This window comes from Notothenia coriiceps, unplaced genomic scaffold, assembly GCF_000735185.1.
Source record: "Notothenia coriiceps isolate Sejong01 unplaced genomic scaffold, NC01 NC01_scaffold00035357, whole genome shotgun sequence".
NCBI classification, from domain to species: domain Eukaryota; kingdom Metazoa; phylum Chordata; class Actinopteri; order Perciformes; family Nototheniidae; genus Notothenia; species Notothenia coriiceps.
In genome coordinates, this window is record NW_011368058.1 from 285,262 (window position 1) to 300,502 (window position 15,241).

Sequence of the window (15,241 nt, forward strand, 5' to 3'; positions counted from 1 at the left end):
CCTAAATAAAACAAATTAATAGCAATACTTGAAAGTCTTTTTCAGCTGAGTGTTGATGTTGATACCAAGCCACTCCTCCTGTACGTATCAAATAAAGTCTTTCCTCCTGTATTAATGAAGTCCTATTTCAAGTGTGCCCTAGCTTCACAGCCAAAGATTATTAAGTGCTCTCTGTCATTAAATATCTAAAGATGTAGAGCTGTGTAGTGAAAGTGCCCACTGTAGCAGCAGCCTTTACTCATGTGGACCTTATAAATGAGAGTGCCGGAGCACGCATGCACGCGGAGCTAGGTGTAAGTACCTGGTGAACTCGGAGGCACTCCGTCACACGGGCCGAGGTAGCGTCAGGTTACACACATCCTTATTGTACGCATTCCCGCCCCGGTTTATGACCTGTTTGCTCAACATTAGGCTCGACGTGTTGTTGGAGACGATGCATGTCAAAATATGGCACTTGCGAGATTCTGGCTATGCTGTCAGACCGAATACAGGGCGTGACGACGTCGAATTCAGGCTACAAACGGACGTCGCTGCATCGTGAGCAGCACAGTGAATACACACGGTCCATGTGCTTCGAACTTTTGTTGTCCTTATAAGACAATTCCACTGCTGCTGCGCTATGCTACATAAATTCGTTTTCCCTTCTGTATTCAATGGAAGTTCCGCTCTTCAAGATGTGCCCCTAGCAAAGTTACGCAAGGTAGGTAGTCGCAAGCAAGATGCCTCATTAGCCGCTCTCTGTCCTTACGTATATCTAAAGCTGTTAGACTGGCAGTGCAAAGTGAACTGTAGAGCAGCGCTAGTTCATGGACACGATTCATGAGAGTGCTGTGAGCACATTCCACCGAGCGCTATGTCACATCAGATACAATAGCACTGGAGGCACAGCACTCACACGTGCCGAGGTAGCGTCAGGATTACACACATCCTATGTTAGGTGAAGAAATATCTCTCATTAGTTGTGCTGTGTATAAGAAGATGGATAATACATATTACAGAAAATGTAATATAAGCTAATCGTTTAAGAGTGGCACACTTCCTCTGTCCGACTTGTGTTGTTTATTTGAGTAAGTGCAAATTATGTTTGTCAGTGACTTCTAATGCCCTTGAACATCGTAACCGATCTTACAGTCAGCAGTGTATGACTGTGCACCGCTCTGCGTAACATATGGGATACCAGGGCAGGACTGCACTGCAGAGTCACTGTAGCAGTGATCCACTACTTAACTACGGCATCTGACCTGGATGAGCCCAACACAACTGTTTTCTATATCCTTAGCAACCTCTTGCAAAGCCTGCATTCAAACTGCGTCATATGTTTAAGGGACATTAAGACACGATCTAAGCAGCCGGCACTATTCCCCTATCTGTTTCTGTCAGGCTTGTATATAAGAGGATACAGTTATTATCTCAGACTTACAGATTTATAACGAAGAAGAACACTGTTGGATGCAACACTAGAGAGTTTACTATGAAAGTTCTTATGCAGGGCAAATGCATAAGGAAAACCTTTTATATAGGACAGCTGATCAGTGTTGCAGCTTTCACACATACTGTAGGTCCTATACCTTATATCAAGGCGTCTTTGGATACATATCAAGATAGGCACATGTGCTGCGATACCGCTGCTGTTTGTACTCTACCTAAGTGAGTTTAATTGCTGTGATAGCCCTTCACATTGTGGTCCCAGGAGTTATTCAATCCCAATTAGAAGACTATATGAACAGAAATAATCCTGTGACTGGAAGAATTAAAAACAATAAACACTGGACAGAACAAAAAAATAAGAATAAAGAAACTGTGGAGTTGCTGGTTATTATGTAATGTTTCTGGTGGTACTAGTAAACCTTTTAGCTTCCTTCTTCTTTTCCTAAATCTGTTTTCCTACCCTTCCCTCGCAGGAAATGGCTGAGTTGGCAGTCTGGTGCAGCGGCTTGGAGGCTTGGCCGGTGGGTCGGACTCTGGAGTCCATGTCGGGCCCTGAGGCAGGCGTGGAGCTTCGCCGGTGGAGGTACATGATCAAGGGCCATTATCTTCGAAAAAAATTCCTGCTCTCAAAATACAAACAAATGTCGAACCTTTCATATTGGTTGAATTGAGTTTGCATCTTTTTCAGTCAACATGAGTGAAATATTCGTTTGCCCACAATTAATTCTTCAAGTAGATAAACAAGACCGCCGCTGCAACGAAGTGATTGATTTGGATGTCAACATTCAGCAGGCAGTGATGCATCGTAAACAATCGCCTTACTTCTTTGGTTTCCTGTCTGTGGGTCCTTTCACTTCGGTTAAATGGATTCCTTGCGTCCCTCACTTGCGTCATTTCCCTGCGACTAGTCCCTCCCACCAGGGAAGCGTGGAGAGACGCAAGGAAACCACGAGAAGCAGGGAAATGTTTTAAGAGCAATGGGACGTTGTTTCCTGAGCGTCACGTGAAGCGACGTCCGTTTGTGATGACGCCGCACAGCTGATCGTCTGACAGCAGCCAGATCAGTGCATGTGCTGCATCGTCCAAAACAGTGAGCGATACACAGTAAGGGGGCGGGGCGAGTGTCTGAGGATTTCACCGGAGGATGGTCTGGTAGTTCCTCGATTATCGCTTCTCCGTTATCAATCCTCGGTCCTCCGGCACAAATAAGGCCACTGGGACGGTACTCAAGATGTCGCAGACAAATCAGCGAGAAAATGAGAGAAGTGAAACGCACCCATAGTCATTCAAAAGTGTAATGACTCCCTCATAAAACATGTATTAGGACATTGGTCCCCAACCTGGGGGGGCGTGCCAAATATCATATTTAGACTTTTTTTTAACATATTATTGTAACGCAATACATGATTGTCACTTCCAACAGGAGTCATTTGGGGGGGGGGGGCCTTTGGGGAAAAAAGGTTGGGAACCCCTGTATTAGGAGATGGTTTTATTCCAATAATTATTATAACCGATCTAATCCCAAATTGTATGAAATGATCTTCCCTGGAGATGACGGCCCACAATGTTGTTAACCCAAATTAACGACTTATTCCTTTTAGGGATGTGTATCACTGTAGCTGCACACTTTTTGTCTTTTTTTTCATGCTGTTGATGACGATATGTTTTATTGCAATTTTTTTGTTTTCTTTGTCTGTAGCTGTATCGGCGTACGTGGAGGCTTTTGATGTGATCGCCAGCGGCTCCTTGGCTCAGTACCTCTCCCTCAGCCAGAAGATCGGAGGCGATGTCCAGAAACATGTAAGCTGCATGTTCAATGTAACATAATATACAAACATGAAAAATACTAAAAAACTAAAGTGTCAAAAGCATGCAGAACCAGCAGGATGACTCTTTGTTCCTTGTTCAGAGGACTAAACTTCCTCTCTTCCTTGCAGGCAGACATGATGAAGCAAGCGTTCTCCGTTCAGAAGCAACTGCTCCAAACGGCCTCCTCTTCCCAGAAGCCCTCTGATGTGAGTTAAACACACTTCCTAATTGCTCGGCCACCTAATTATCTCCGTTAACTAAATGGCATTGATGAATCCATTTCAGCAAGATGAATAGTTCATTATACTTGCCTCTTGTCTTTCATGGTGTTGTTTCTTCTTATTTCCTGCCCCATTATATTTGATATCTGTAGACTTTATTCGGACTTGATTCAAGCTTAATACATTCTTGTTGCAAATTGTAAACCAGAGCCCTGCCATATATATCTACAAACTTAGGTTTTGATTTATCATTTGGAGTTGGATTTTCATGAAGTTAATGGCCGCACTGCCAAGTGACTGGACTTCCTCTATCGTGGTCTTCCAATCTCATTCCAGTGCCAGATTGACCTCGGTTTGCAGAAGGGTTTAGCTAGACCACTGGCTCCCCCCTTTCGAAGGCTGAGAACAAATATCTACTTTAAAGCTTAGCAACAAGTTAGCATTGCTTAGCTGGTTTGAGCACTATAATTCAAATGTTTTGTCATATTGTTTGTCTAAACTAGTTTGCGTCCCAACTGTAAATCCAAATTTAGTGGAAAGATGTTTGTAATATAACTTCTTGTAATGAAAAAAATCTTTTTGTTGTTTTCAAAAAGTCACCTGACAGTCAGTCTCCTGACTCTTAAACTCCAGAACTTGAAAGTTGCTTACAAGTTGTGTCTCCTCCCCCCCTCCCCCCATTCAGGCACTTTTGACCACCATCCTGCAGCCCATGTCCAAAATGATGCAGCAGGTGCAGACGTTCAGGGAGCAGAACCGCACCTCGCCGCTCTTCAACCACCTGTCTGCCGTCAGCGAGAGCGTGCCCGCCCTCGGATGGGTCGCCATGGTGAGGCTGGGGGTGGGAGTGGTTAACGGGCAGGGAGGGAAGCTACTGGGAAATGTTTGTGTTACAGAGAGTGAATGTGCTTTGTGTGTGTGTGTGTGTGTGTGTGTGTGTGTGTGTGTGTGTGTGTGTGTGTGTGTGTGTGTGTGTGTGTGTGTGTGTGTGTGTGTGTGTGTGTGTGTGTGGGCAGATAAATGAGTATATAATAGCCGGAAACAAGTCACTCTTTGATTCTGTCATCACAGTCTGCTGAGCGACAGTTCTTTGGCTGACACACGGCCACCACCAACAGAGCTTCACTGTTTCATTCAGATGATGAAGTCTTTGTTTGTTGTTCTTTTGATTCTCATGATTAATACATCATGATGTCAAACACATAATGGATGCATTTATTCTTTTTACTTGTAGTGTAATCTAAATGAAATACCTGCACTACTCATTTATCCCTTTACTGAGACATTTTAAGGAAGAGATTTTCATTTGGGGAGATGCATGTATTCGCTTTCTTGCTTAGAGTCTGCCAGTCGGCAACAGCCAGCAGTTTGTTAGCTTAGCATAAAGACTGCCAACGGAAGGAAACAGCTAGCCTGTCTCTGTCCAGAAACCTTTCTCCAAACTTCCAGCAGAAAGCAAATAAGAGAATTCTCTAAAATCTCAAGTAATATGTTAATTTGTTTGCTTCATTTTTGAACTTTGAAAGAGCAGGGAACAATATGTGTCCCTGGTCCACCGCCTTATTCTAAGCGAACACCTATCCTCGTCTAACTTTTGACACGAAAGCAAACAAGCATACTACCATAAATATTTAATATTTATTTCGAGCTCTTTTAAGACAGTGATGCATTTGTTTGACCTTCTTGCTCTCTGTGTCACAGGCTCCTAAGCCCGGCCCCTTTGTTAAAGAGATGCAGGACGCCGCCATGTTCTACACCAACCGTGTGCTCAAGGACTACAAGGAGAAGTAAGTGAAGCCCCTCTATACTCTGCTTTTTTAAACGGCATGATACGTGTTTGAAATGTTGTAACATCTGATAACTAAAAGGTTATCAGCCAAGCAGTTTGCTCAACACATCTGTCGTCCGTCTTTCCTTCCTCCAGGCTCTGTATTTAAAGTCAGCGTTTCCACTTCAGATGCTGACTCATGCTGCTACTAGACTTCCTGTATTTAAACCTGAAAAGCGTTTGTGTTTACGAGCAGAGTGACACTCAGGTCAGAAGTTAATGAGAGTAAAATCAGATGCACAGAAACAACTTTCCAAATGTCCCTGCAGAGTTGATGTATTCAAATTGTCAGTTTTTACAGTATGACGTCTGAACTTGGTGGTTAATATTGGTAAGAACAAAACTGCTGTATTTTTCAAGTAGTTCATCTCTCGTTTTCTTTCTAAAAACATTCATTTTTCTCATTGAGTCATGTTACCTGTAAGAAGCAGAGACCAGCGAAAAGTACATTGCTAGAGGGGGGAAAAAAAGAAAACCTAAAATGGCCAGACTTTAACTTCTGTTTCCGTCTCTTCCTCACAGGGACAAGGTACACGTGGACTGGGTGAAGGCCTACCTCTCCATCTGGACTGAGCTGCAGAACTACATCAAAAAGCACCACACCACCGGGCTGACCTGGAGCAAGAGCGTGAGTCTCTTCAGAGTAACACTTAAGAATCCTCTCTAGAATCAAATGATAAAAAAGACAATTTCTATCAAGCGACTTGCTGTCACTAACAGTAAAGTGCGAGAGTAATTATTACGCACATGTATGTTCTGAGCACGATGAGATTATCGGTGATGGCAATTTAGCCTGCCAGATATATAATTCTCTTAAAAACATCATACATTATTACTTCATTTCTATTACTATGCATTTAAAGGGGCCCTATTAAGCTTATTTCAGGTTCATATTTGTTTTGTGCCTCTACTGTGACATGCTTTAAAGTGGACCTATCATGCTATATTTGAATAATATAGTGTAGGACCATACCTATATAAGGCATATTTATACTTTTTATTTTTCAAAATACCAACCAGACCATGCATTTTAGCCATTCCTCATTTCGCTCAATTTAACACTGTCTTTGCATGGGCTGATTCTGTGAGAACAGCACCATCTACAGGCCTGGCATATGTACTACAGCGTCTCCAGCGCTTTCGAACGGCAATGTCCGTGGCTGTAGCGCCACTTCTGTGATGTCAGAGAAGTGTTCAAATCTGGATCAGTCTGTATCAGATCCGTTGCAGCCCCTTTTTTAGAGATTTGGGTATGGAGGAAAATAGAGAGGGTTGTGTTTTCTGACACTTGGTGAGTTCCCTGGAACACCGGGGACACATATTCATGTATAAAAGACGTACAAAAGTGCATTTTGCATGATAGGTCACCTTTAAATGTTGATGACCAATCACAACAGTCAGCTAGCTAACCAATCAGAGCAGACTGGGCTCTGGTTTCAGACAGAGGGTGAAAAGACAGGCAGTATGAGGAAAAATAAAGGGCTTTTTGAACATTAGAGGTAAACATGTCACTGTAGAGGTATAAAATACAAAAGCATAATGGGGCCCCTTTAAACATAGCTTAACATAGCTTAGCTGAATCATATGCTGTGACATCGCATGTCTTCAGGTACAGTATTTCTGACTTCCTGTCCACCTCAGGGTCCCGTTGCCTCGGCCTCTGCAGCTGCCCCCAGGGCTTCTGCTGGTGGGTGTGCTCCCTTCCTCCCCTGGACCCCCTCCTCCCCCCATGGACTGCAGCAGCTCCGGCGGAGGGGGCGATGGTGGTGCTGACACCCGCAACGCTCTGTTCGCCTCCCTCAACAAGGGAGGGGACGTCACCACCGGCCTGAAGCATGTGAGCGACGACCAGAAGACCCACAAGAACCCCACCCTGAGGGGCAACGCTCCAGTGCGTGCCGGACCCAAACCCTTCACCTCAGCCAAACCTGCTGCGGCCCCCACCCCCACCCGCACTCTGCCCCCTGTGCTCGAGCTGGACGGGAAGAAGTGGAAAGTGGTAAGTAGTTTGTTTACTCTCAAACAAATAATCCCTAGAACATAAGAAATCACAGCCTCATTTTTGCTTGACATAGGTTACTTTAGTGAGGATCCAAAAAAGTTAGCCAGAGTGACTGTTTTTAAATACTTATACACTACTACATATTTTGACATATAAATGTTATTTATTGCAGTACAATGTGGACATTTCTTTTCATTCTTTTAGATATTTTATTAATTCAAATCCAATTTCCTGCAGGATCACTAGTGTTCTGATGATTGACAAGAAAAGACTTGTTTATGCAGCAGGCTATTATGCTACCAGAATGAGCCATTATTATATACTTTTTATAAAATACTTATTTAACTCTTGCCTTTTTAATATTGTTTCCTCCACTCTTTAGCTCTCTGTTTGGTTAATTCTCTTGTTCTTTGTCTTGCCCTCTGCAGGAGAACCAGGAGGGAGCGCAGGACCTGGTGATCAGCGACACAGAGCTCAAACAAGTCGTTTATGCCTACAAGTGTAACAAGAGCACCCTGCAGATCAAGGGCAAGATTAACTCCATCACATTAGGTAAGATCAAAACTGCGTGTCTGATGTTTAGAGATACTGAAACTCACTCGTCAGAACCTTCTGAAATATATGCGTTAGAGAAGATGGGTGGACAGGGTCTTACTTATTTACCAAACGTATGAATATATAGTCTTTGATCTTCTCTCTAAATATTTGTTTGTCTCCATCAGACAACTGTAAGAAGCTGGGCCTGGTGTTCGATGATGTGGTGGGCATCGTAGAGATCATCAACTGTAAGGACGTCAAGGTCCAGGTGTGTTTAAAAAGAAAAAGTGTTATTACAATTTTGTTTTTACTTCTTGTGTTACACACCGCTCAGGTGCAGTGCAAATGTCCCATCAGATACTGAGGACGAAATGGCTTCATCAACATGCTAATGTTTTTTGTTGCCTTTTTACGCATCCAGGTCATGGGTAAGATCCCCACTATCTCCATCAACAAGACGGATGGTTGCCATGTCTACCTGAGCCAGGACTCTCTGGCCTGTGAGATTGTCAGCGCCAAGAGCTCCGAGATGAACATCCTGGTACCCAACAAAGAGGGAGAGTTTGTAAGTATCCCTTTTTTAGGATGAAAATAATACAAAAGAATGTTTAAAAGATAAGTCTAGTGATATTCTCAATTTCTTTTGTTCATGTTAGTAAATCTAAACCAATCCCACTTAAAGAAGTTATAGAGCACGATGTTTGCCAAAAAACACTGCTGTACTGTCAGACATCTTCGTTCATTAATTTGAATAAGACTGTAGTTTACTTTGAATTAATCCCAGACACACACACTACCTTCCTGCAGCCGTGAATACTAACTAGTGGCAAATGTGTATTTGTGTGTTCATCCACAGCTGAAAATAGTCCACAACACATGATGCATAATTTCCTCCTGATTGAGAAACATTTTGGTCAAACTCAATGTTCAGATATTTTAGGAAATAATTCTGTGTAGGAACCAATGAGTAAAAGAGCCCCTGGCAGAGTAGGAAAGTCAGAAAGTGCCAACCAATGGAAACGCTGTGTTTTTTGACAACAGAGTCTTGCCTGCTTCATTATTTCTGCATGGGCATAAAAAAGAGCTTTTTAAAAAATGAAATATTTCACCATGACTTTTCTCTCTCCACTAGACGGAGCTCCCTGTTCCTGAGCAGTTCAAGACCGTCTGGGATGGCAAGAAGCTCGTTACCACATCAACAGAGATCGCTGGATAGACGGGGGCAGCATGCGATACCACGACCCCTTCACAGCACCATCCCCACCCCCTTTTTTTGCAAATGCCTTCTTGACTGATCGACCACCCCACCAGCTAACTCGCACATTGTAGACTGAGATTTGGACCTTGTTGCGTGTGTTATATCTCCCTCCCTTCTTTCCATTATCAGCCAATCACAGCTTAAGCTGTCCCTTCCAACAGCCAATGAGAGGAATGCTCACTTTTATCTGGTGCAAAATCCTCCAGCCAATCAGCAGGGAGGGGCTTGTGGTTCAAATTGGAGCATTTTTCAAAAACATTCATGAGTTTTGCCAATAGCTGCGATACTCTGTATGATATTCTGTATCTATCTGGATAATGCTAAGCTAAATTTAACATGTAGAATAGCCAACATGGGAACAGAGATATTATTGCTCTGCAACAATCAGGCTCCACTAGCAGGATGCTTCAGGGGCTGCTGGTTCTTTTTTAGCCTTGATCTGTTCCATTATATGCAATTCACCGGTGAAGCACTTCAAACTGAGAGGATAATGGCATCCATATCACCTCCGCTGATGTTGACTATAATAATAATAACATTCATAGTGGATAATGTAAAAACACTCAGAGCACAAATAGGGGTAAAACAATGTGAAACTCATTTAGGTAATGTTGTAATAAGTAAAATAGCAGGAAAACTATCATTCCATGTGCTTTCCCTTAACCCACATAGGACATTCCTGAATATGAACAAAGAAAACATTCCATATAAATGAGGCATGTAAGAAACAGTTTGTGATAAAGAGATGCTAAGTGGAAGAGAGACATTGTAATTGTTAAATGCTTCACTTTAGTCTCTAGATTAGAAATGTCTGCATCTGAAATCATATATAAAGATATTGATCATTATCAAAAAGTCTTAAATAAGTCTGACCATCGACGTCCCTCCACTCGCTCGCGTTATGCTCTTTGGTTAAATGTTCAGCTCGAGGCTCTTTGTTGAATTTTCTTTTATATTTTCTCTTTATTTACCTCTTTCTTTTCTGGGTCCAAAAATCTCAATTCTGCTCATTAGCACTGGAGATATCATTAAAAAAAAATGTTGCAATAAATAATGTGCTTTGTCTTTATTGGATTAAACACATAATCTGTACAGAGGCTGTTAGATGATGTACATTAGGATCCTACAACTAATACAATAAGAAGTCTCACTACATTTCGGAAACAAAACATAACAGCTCACAGTGGAAATAACAGTGGAAATGTGAACAATTTCTAAAATTAACATAAAAAAACCAACATGCGACAAAATCAGTGCAATATGAATGGATTATGGGAGTTCTGAATCCCTGCTTAGCCGGTAAACTTTTACTCTAAACTTGCAATATATTGCTCTTAAAATAGAATTGTTTACGTCTGCTATTATATGTCTCTGAGATGACAGACTGGAAGGGTTTTACTGTAGATAAGGCACCAGGTTTGCGGTGAACCACTCTCTGGAGAACTGCAGGTGGTCTCCCTTGGTCGCAAGAAAATCCAGCTTTCCAGCTTTGTCCATGGCAGCCAGACCCAGACGATCCTGCATGGAGACAGACATGATTCACCTTCAGGAAGTGAACTAAAGGCAGTCTTCGCTGCAGTAGCATTTATCATGATTATTTTGTCAAGGAAGGTCCCTAGTTGAGGTAAATAACCAGGAAGTGGAAGCCATGATAGGAGCTATTTGAGTCCTCTAAATGCTTAGGAATGACTTATTACATATATATATATATATATATAGGCGAGAAAAAAGAAAGGAAATAATGCGATCCCAAAATCCCATACAGCAAGACAAGTTTTAATAATATCTGCCTTAATCCTCAGTGCCATTGGATTCTTTTAGACCCTTCCCTTTATTCCCCCGCAAGTCTTTCTAAATGATCTTTCCTTGACCTTGGCACAATGTTCGTCTTAAATCGAGTAAAAGTTCTTCAGAAAAGAGAAGACTAAACGTTTTTTCTTTAGCTCTGTTTGTAACTTCAACACCTTTTTAACTGTGCAAAAAGAGTTGGGATGAAATGTACAACCGACTAGGCAAAATCAACAAGTCAATAATCAGAAATATGAGAATTGTTTTAAAAAGGTTAAAAGACCAATTGATCTAAATCCAAGACCATTTCAAATGTCCGGTGGTTTAGTATTACATGTACAAGTTTAGGGATTGCAACTGTTTCTACAAGGTGCTATCCATGACAGACCAACTATACTTGTGTAAAATCGTTGAAGAGCACATCTGACTAACGTCCACACTACCGCTTCGACAGCTTCAAAAACGGTTTCCAACGCGTCTGCCCATTCACTTTGAATGGGGGTGACGTCACGTTGCCTCGCTTTTCGCCGAACTGAATTGTGGGTAGCAGAGCGGAGCTTTCCTGGCGTTTCAGGCTGCAAAAGTTGAGCAATGTTCAATTTCTGAAGCTTTCGGTGGAAGCGTCAGCCAATCAAATCATATGCCAGTACAACCTCTAGCCAATCAAACTGCTGCTTGTGTGTCAGGGGCGGGAGATTCATGCGATTGGTTGTTGGTCGAGCTTCAGACACGCCCGCCGGCAAGCTTTTTTTGAAGCTGTAGTGTGGACGGGCCGTAACCCTAACCCTGCTAAGACTGAGACTCTATCCTAATACAATTAGTTTCATCTAGTTCAAATATCATTAATAAAGATTGAAGAGAGGGGAACAAGTATCATGCTATCATAAACACACGTACCTCCTTGTAGAGAAGGCTCTCCTGTAGAGTTTCAGTCTCTTTGGCCTGTCCAGTCTTCAGGAAGCCAAACCACTACAGCGAGAATCAGAAGTTTAGTGATGCTGCTTTAGTGTAACATACATGTATAGAGTGTGTTTGTTACCTCTGTATCGACAGGGTCCACCACGGTGTCCTGCAGGAACTTCACCATGACGAACTTCTCCAGCAGCTGGAGGTTCTTCTTATACGTCTCATTCACCGCCTTCAGAGCAGAAGGACGTGTGATATTAGAAACATACTGAGAAAGATGGTCAATTTGATTCATACATACATATCTCAATCAGCAACAGCAGCTTCTACAAACAATTTGTACATCATTCAGACACACTATAGGAGGACTTTATTTGAAATCAATTGCATGCAATACAATAATTTTTGTATTTTAAGGGAAACTATGCTTTCTTTTTTAGTAAATTTGACTTTTTCAAGACTTTTTTGTGAGAGACTTTGATTAAATATTTTTGAAATATAAAAACACTATACTCTGACTTAGTATCAATTTTGTATGACAAATCTACAGTTTATTTTAAATTGTATTAATAAGTATCAACCATTAAATAAATATGAGTTATAACTGTTTCTAAAGGGTGATTGGGAAATAATATTAAATATTTGTCTTACTTGCTTAACTGGTGCTCTTACCACATCTCAGTCTTAATACATCAATGAAGTCTGACAGATTCAGCAGGTAAAAGCCTCAGTAAGAGGAGCTGTAGTTCCATGTATCTTATCAAACTACTTTCTTTTTTAAAAAAAACTATTACTTAACATTTGACTTTCCCACAATAGCCAATGCTTGCATGCTGCCCTCCCACTGCCTGAACTCATTGTACTGTATTTTGCATGAATGTTATATTTGCATTTGTTCCTCAGACTTCAGTTTGTCTGAGGTGCTGCAGACTGAAGCTGTCTTCATAAATCCTCCATACTGACCCTCTCCTGGTTGATGTCGGCCAGGAAGAGGCTGTGCTTCTTGTACAGGTCGTCGTTCAGTGGGTCGTGCCAGTACTGGGCCTGCACCAGGCTGATAACCACAAACACATCCGGTCAGTGATAGTGTGACAGACAGCCAAACAACATCAACACTGCTGCTGAACTCATCAGTGAGAGATAGACAATCCTTCAGAGAGGGAGGAAACTCACTGTTTCTGAACCAAGTCGCTGTAAGCTCCGCTGTTCAGAGCTTTGCGGATCATGTCACAGATATGGGAGCTCTCTCCGGGACACCGGGGCAGCCCGTACACTCCTGAGGGGCGCAAACACAACAAGACAATTTGTGACCAGATAGTATTAAAGGTCTTCTATTATACTATTTCTCATCAATATATTATAGGTCTTGGATATACACAAAACATGTCTCTGAAGTGTTTGTCTTGAAACACCAAACAGATCATGCATTGTAGCATCCCATAATCCCCTCTGTTTCAGCCCTGTTTCAAAAGTGCTGATTCTCTGTCTGTTACTTTAGATAAAAATAAGGAGCCCCTCCCCACGCCCCTCTGAGAGAGATTTGGTTAAAAAGAACACAAAGGTGCACTTGGGAGNGAGATAGAGATTATATATCTAATATATGCATCTGATGGAGCATTGCATGAAGTCTGTTGATGATCAGAGGCTGTTGTTGGGGCTGCATTAACCTTTTTTTATTTTTGTTTTGTAGACAGACCATGCAGGCCTCAGAGAGTTAAACTTGGGCCTGCGACCATAGTTTTATTGTATTTATTTTGAAAATCCACAGCGGAGGTTTGTGCGGTGTATTATTTTGGATATCTCTAGGTAGCCAACGATCTGTGAGTCTGTTAGCTCGGACATAAACGCCGTAATAAATGTAGTCTACTACATTTCATAAGAGGTGTAAAACCTGAGAGCATTTTAAATTGGATTTGAACTAAATGCTTATAATCTGTAGTTGTGTTTGTATTGTTGATTTCATGTGTGAACGAGGCGATGTAGAGAAGGTTAAACTGTCATTATTAGGCTGTAATTTGTTATATACTGTTGGAATGGTAAGCAGGCCTATTGTTTTTGGATATTTGTGGAGTTAGATGGTCCGTGAGTGTTTTTTTTATTGGTTAAGTGGTCTGAAAAAGTGGTCTGAAAAAGTTTGAGAAACACTGCGCTAGTTGATTGTCAAAGGGGGAGCCTCGCTGCTGGGAAATTATACAGATGGCTAGTCCGCCCCTGAAAAATGTCTATGTACACATTATTATTAATAATAAAAATAAAAAAAATTATTAAAAAAGTTAATTACTTTTTTTAAATGTTCTATTTTTATTTTGTAATCATCTCGCGACCCCCACTTTGGAATCCCTGTGTTAGATAATAAACACATTTCTAACAATCATTGTTGGATTAAATTGTTATATTATGATTTAATGACCAGATCTAAATCCAAAGTTTATCAATGCAACACAAACACGGACACAGGCAGATTACAGCAGTAAAGACAGAATACCAAAGATAGGACAAGGTGATTTATTTACCTTTGAGGAAGTTCAGACTGTAGTCCGTAGGGCGAAGAAGTAAAACATTAGACATCAGTGCCTCCTCTGATCATTGTTCGCAAAAAGGTTACTCCAAGCTTGTTACTACAATCCATTCAAGAGTCCGGTGGAGAACACAGGGTCTTCATTATCGTCAGCAGCAGTAGCAGCAGTAGCAGCGGTAGTAGTATTTGTAGTTGTAGCAGTAGTCAGAGTGTCTGTTTATATGTCTGAGCTGAACTTGACTGACAGGATCGTTTGGTACAGAGCAGTAAGATGTGCTCTCTGAGCTTGAGGCGGTGCGACAGAGGGCTTTACATATGAATATTATTTTTCTGTTGTTGTATTCATTGCTGATTAAGTCTCTCCCCCACATTCCCACGAGACGAGCTCCGTCCCTGCCTGGTTACCCGCAGTAACACCCATGCACACACCTGACACACTGGAACACACTCAAACGCACTCTCTCCCCCTACGGTTTTTCCACTCTCCTCCCCCATACCGCTTCCTACTCACTGATGTCTTGCATTTTGTCCTTTTGGTTATTCTTTATTCCTCAAAACTCGGGTTGGTTTCTTCTTTCCTCTCAGATGGGAATTAAATCCACTTCCTCATTAGAGTTTTGATTTGATGGCAGCTTTTCTGTCCAGTAGCTGGTTTAGCTCTGCAGTTCTCGCTGACTTGTCTATCTTCCTGATGATACAGATCTCAGCTCACTAGCAGCCTGTGTCCTGTATGATAGCAGCGACAGCATAGTGACTGACTTCAGAGCAGCACCACCAGTTTGTTTGCTGCTTGGTCAGCTTCTGAGATTATCCCTCTTGTGTTAGCAGAGCGCATGGCTGGAGCTCACACCCACTGAGCCTGCATTACAGCAGCACAATAGATCCCCTGCTGGTTACGCAGGGGTTTAATATTTCTGTTACAGTAATGGTGTGCTAATGTTGGATT

At 41.9% G+C, this 15,241-nt stretch overlaps 2 protein-coding genes across 2 annotated transcripts in view; one reads left to right on the top strand and one right to left on the bottom strand.

Moving 5' to 3' along the window:
* cap1 (CAP, adenylate cyclase-associated protein 1 (yeast)) overlaps window positions 1–9,938 on the top strand; it is an 18,790-nt gene extending 8,852 nt beyond the window's left edge. The window contains 11 exon segments of the mRNA XM_010791277.1: window positions 3,128–3,228; window positions 3,366–3,443; window positions 4,144–4,287; window positions 5,160–5,245; window positions 5,809–5,914; window positions 6,928–6,975; window positions 6,977–7,285; window positions 7,717–7,840; window positions 8,011–8,093; window positions 8,247–8,390; window positions 8,958–9,938. Coding sequence (XP_010789579.1) covers window positions 3,128–3,228; window positions 3,366–3,443; window positions 4,144–4,287; window positions 5,160–5,245; window positions 5,809–5,914; window positions 6,928–6,975; window positions 6,977–7,285; window positions 7,717–7,840; window positions 8,011–8,093; window positions 8,247–8,390; window positions 8,958–9,041 — 1,307 coding nt within the window. The 3' untranslated portion in view covers window positions 9,042–9,938.
* A 196-nt stretch (window positions 9,939–10,134) lies between these two features.
* ppt1 (palmitoyl-protein thioesterase 1 (ceroid-lipofuscinosis, neuronal 1, infantile)) lies at window positions 10,135–14,790 on the bottom strand. The gene is made up of 6 exons (XM_010791294.1): window positions 14,725–14,790; window positions 12,951–13,105; window positions 12,741–12,831; window positions 11,911–12,009; window positions 11,769–11,840; window positions 10,135–10,601 (listed from the first exon to the last, which is right to left on the bottom strand). Exons 1-6 carry the CDS (start codon window positions 14,788–14,790, stop codon window positions 10,479–10,481), a joined length of 606 nt encoding a protein of 201 aa, XP_010789596.1. The 3' UTR covers window positions 10,135–10,478.
* Window positions 14,791–15,241: the final 451 nt, after the last annotated feature.

What these genes read in the sequence shown, in the direction of transcription:
- ppt1 (XM_010791294.1), bottom strand. Translation starts at nt 14,790, where the DNA reads ATGGGGGAGGAGAGTGGAAAAACCGTAGGGGGAGAGAGTGCGTTTGAG. An exon ending in AGTGTGTTCCAGTGTGTCAG is followed by an intron (nt 13,106 to 14,724) that starts GTGTGTGCATGG and finishes GTATAATAGAAG; the next exon opens with ACCTTTAATACTATCTGGTC. An exon ending in AGAGCCTTCTCTACAAGGAG is followed by an intron (nt 10,602 to 11,768) that starts GTACGTGTGTTT and finishes GTCTCCATGCAG; the next exon opens with GATCGTCTGGGTCTGGCTGC.